The sequence below is a fragment of the Pterocles gutturalis genome, unplaced genomic scaffold (genome assembly GCF_000699245.1).
Source record: "Pterocles gutturalis isolate BGI_N339 unplaced genomic scaffold, ASM69924v1 scaffold9330, whole genome shotgun sequence".
Classification (NCBI taxonomy): domain Eukaryota; kingdom Metazoa; phylum Chordata; class Aves; order Pterocliformes; family Pteroclidae; genus Pterocles; species Pterocles gutturalis.
In genome coordinates, this window is record NW_010145858.1 from 16,418 (window position 1) to 20,366 (window position 3,949).

A 3,949-nucleotide genomic window follows, 5' to 3' on the forward strand; every position below is an offset into this window, starting at 1 on the left:
GAATTTAAAAAAAAAAATTGCCAAAGGTTGAGTGGAATTAGTAAATATTTCAGCTTGCCTTCAGAGATGTAAATAGGAAGGGTCAGATGCAGAGGCAGATGCCCATCCCTGGAGGTGTTCAAGGCCAGGCTGGATGAGGTTTTGAGCAACCTGGGCTAGTGGGAGGTGTCCCTGCCCATGGCAGGGGGGTTGGAACTGGATGATCTTTAAGGTCCTTTCCAACCCAAACCGTTCTATGATGAAATAGTAAGAATAATATTCAAATGAGAATTTATGTATTTCCATTTTAAGTCTATGTACTTAAATTAGGGAGACAGGATAATCTTTTATCACAGAAACTTGAAGTTTTAGGTCATGGCAGTGCGAGTTGTTAGCAACAAGCATCTTTAACATATTGATCAATTCAGTGTTGGAGAATCACGGACTTTCATAGTAGTGTTTATGAAAGGGAGCAAAAAAAGCAAATTGAACTTCTGTAATGTGACATCAAAAGGGTTTATGTCTCAGAATATATTTGGAAGACAATATCTGAAACAAGCTTCCCAAACTTAAAAAAATGAGAAACCCCAAGATTTTAAAAAATAAAAATAACTAACAAACTCCCCTATCATATTCCCAATATAAAACCAAGCTATCTGGATTATGATGAAATATCTTGTATTTTAGAATATTAAAAATAAGTAAGGAGATGCTGATGCATGCGAAACTGGCCATGGGGAATGTGCAAGGTTAATAGTGGGGAAATGATGCTACTAAGGTTGTGAATGGTCTTGTTTATTATTTTATTAACAACCTTTACATAAATGTTACATGAAACTTCATCATGGGGTACAGGAAGCATTGTCAGAAAAGGAGGACCTGAGCATCATCCAGAAAGCAGTAGGGTAATAAATATGGGTGAAAAAAATAAATATGTTAAAGATCATGTAGCTGGGAGTTAATAGTGAACTGGGAGATGATCGGTCATAAACAACTGAGATGGGCATACACATACTGACTGGTCACTGGATGGCCAAGAGCCACTGTTCTAAGGCAGTGGTACAACAGGCAAATGCATTTTGGGCTCATTAACCTGATGTTTCCAGTTGTCCTAGGTTCAGCCTAGAATTAAGAATTACATGGGAATTCAGTTTAAATCTAAAAATACAATAAGGAATACTTAATCTGAAGGTCAGTGAGTATAACCTGACAATGAATAAATAAAAGTGGTAGGATGTTTCTGAGCATCACAGTTGTGGAACAGCTTTCCACTATGGAAGGTGAGGGTGGAAAAGTGGTGACTGATCTGTTGCTGAAGCGAGGTGTATTGTTTCTGGTGCTAGCAGTGGACTGAATTTGATAATCCCAGGAAACCACATCTGGATTCTTATATAAGCAATGAGAAGCCTCCTGGGTTATTTCACGTGTGACAATTCTGCTGCAAGTCGCTACTGCTCTAGACCCATGGAAAACCCGAGTACTGATGCTGGAGAAATTTTGCATACTTGGGTTGGTACCTTACATACTTCTCCTGGATTTTTAATGGAATTTCCTAGATTGAAACAACCACAAGCAGCTATTACGCTTCTGCTTCACGTTGGCTGATGGCTGGTCATTAGAGCAAAATGTATAGCTGAACTGCATACGTTGTGTTTGCTTTTTCTACATGCAGCTCATCCAAATGTGTTTGCAAAGGTGGTTTATGTGGTAGAAACTCCATTCTATGGGTGTTCACTCAAATAAACGTTGTTAGGTGATTCACTTCAGTGTCTCAGTGTCTGTTTTGAAACTGAGGTTCTTCCCTGCAAGGAAGGTCTGGTTCTCACTTTCCCAGCAGTGCCTGCTTGGCTTCTCAAATTCCCATCCAGCTGACTTGTAGTATAGGAAAATGCAGCTGATTCTAAGATTTTTTTCAGTAATTGGGGCTGGGAAATAGAGCAAATGGTGAACCAGCATGGGAAGAAGAAAGTCAGAATTCATGGACTCCTGACAGGAGGGGGCTTTTTTCAGTTTTTAGATTGTTTAAACAAAGTTACAAGTTCAAGTGTGCTGTGCTTCATTGGTCAAATAGCTTGTAAATTTGTTTAACTGTTGATTTTATACAGCTGATGGCTAATTTGTGCTTTCTCTTTTTTTCAGTGCTTGCACCTCCTCCACCATTGCCACCACCAATCCAGGGATATGCCTTTAAACCCCCTCCTCGACCAGATTTTGGCACTTCTGGGAGAACAATCAAACTGCAGGCCAACTTCTTTGAAATGGACATTCCTAAAATAGATATCTACCATTATGAATTAGATATAAAGCCAGAAAAATGCCCTAGAAGAGTTAACAGGTAATTCTGTCCTTTGCTTTTCCTCAGTTTATTTACTTTCTTGTTTTCCTTTGAAAATACTGCAGCCATGTGCCAATCTTTACTGCTTGCAGGATGTGTCTGCCCTTAGTCATTGTTTGTATTGAGAGCTTCCAACTTTGCGTATCCATCAACAAGCATTTTTTTCTTCAAGTCTTTCTGTACCAATTCCAAGATTTCAGTGCTAATCGCCCCTTATTTTGATTGAACTTGTCAGCATCTTAAGATGCTGCTGATCAAAGCCACTGGTGACAGATGGATAAACCGTATTAACTCTAGTGGAGCTAGATCAGTATAAGTCGACTTGATAAATATGATTCGTAGTATTGCTTGGTTAAATATTGGAGTGCCATTGGATGACAAGTCCTTCAGCAGGGAGTTGATGTTACCAGATTGTTTTCCCACCTTCCCCTACTGACAAGGGGTGGCAAAACTGACTTGTTTGTGCTGCTGTGAGAGGATCGGGGAGGGACTATATTAGGTAAGAAATTATCCTTCATCGGTAGATTCTATATAAGGGAAAGATATGCTCCTGAAACAGATAGCAAGGTGAAAACATGGATCAGTTGGCCAAGGAAACAAGGAATTAGGTCTTGCATTTTGCATGTGTGCCGTATTAGTCACAGTGTGGCAACCTCATTGACTTGAACAAGGGTGGTGTTGCCAGAAGTGAAACTTGAGAAAAAGACTTGGCACTAACTGGAAACCACAAGTGTCTTCATCATAACTACCTACATCTTGACTGTGGAGGATCGGAATGGAGTGTTTATATATTCAAGAGCAAAACCTTTCCTTATTAAAACAAGTCACATGGGTGGAATATGCAGTTGTGAACATGAACAAAGTGTGGAGTCAAAAAAGCCACCCGAGAGACAAAGTTTTCTTAACGCAAATTAATAAACTGGAGTGTAGTATCCATTATTATACTAAAGAGTCAGTAATGATGGTATTTTCATAAAGCAGCATCAGTAATCTTTGCTGTTCTGTTTGGTTTTTTCTGTGGTGATCTATTATAAATTCAATTTTTAAGCTAGTCAAGAATTGGATTTAATTTTAAAAGCAAACAGCGTTGTAAATTGTTGTAGTTTGACTCTGGCTGGGAGCCAAACTCAGCAACCACTTGCGCACTCTCCCCCCTTCCTGGGGCTGGCGGAGAGAATTAAAGGGGTGAAGGGAAAAGAGACTCGTGGGTTGAGGTAAGAAGCATTTAATAACTAAGCTACAATAGTATTGGAAATAATAATGATGATAATAATAGTAATGTATACAAATGTACAAAAGAGTGATACACAGTGATACTGCTCACCACCTGATGACCAAGGCTCAGCCTGTTCCCGACTAAGGAACCCGGAGCAGGGAGAGTCCTGAAACTGCAATCCTGGGACGGAGATAAGAGCCCGAGTGTCCAAGAGACCAAGATGACCCTGAGAGAGGGGCAACCCAGAGGGAGATGACCTGGAGCAAGAGAGAGAACTTCCAGACAGACCCTCATCTATACACTGGGCCTGACATGCGTGATATGGAATAGACCATTGGCCAGTTTGGGTCTCAATCCTAAACCTAAGGTCGAATCCTAGGGGCTGTGCTCCCTCCCAGCTTCTCCTGCCCCTGCAGACG

At 40.4% G+C, this 3,949-nt stretch overlaps 1 protein-coding gene across 2 annotated transcripts in view; it reads left to right on the forward strand.

The window, feature by feature from the left end:
• Positions 1-2,087: 2,087 nt before the first annotated feature.
• AGO2 (argonaute RISC catalytic component 2) overlaps positions 2,088-3,949 on the forward strand; it is a 31,694-nt gene continuing 29,832 nt past the window's right edge. The window contains exon 1 of one of the 2 annotated variants that reach the window (XM_010085522.1): positions 2,088-2,314. In XM_010085522.1, the coding sequence (XP_010083824.1) occupies positions 2,088-2,314 (227 nt within the window). The remainder of the gene's footprint in view (positions 2,315-3,949) is intronic. The other variant, XM_010085523.1, reaches the window with a different exon arrangement.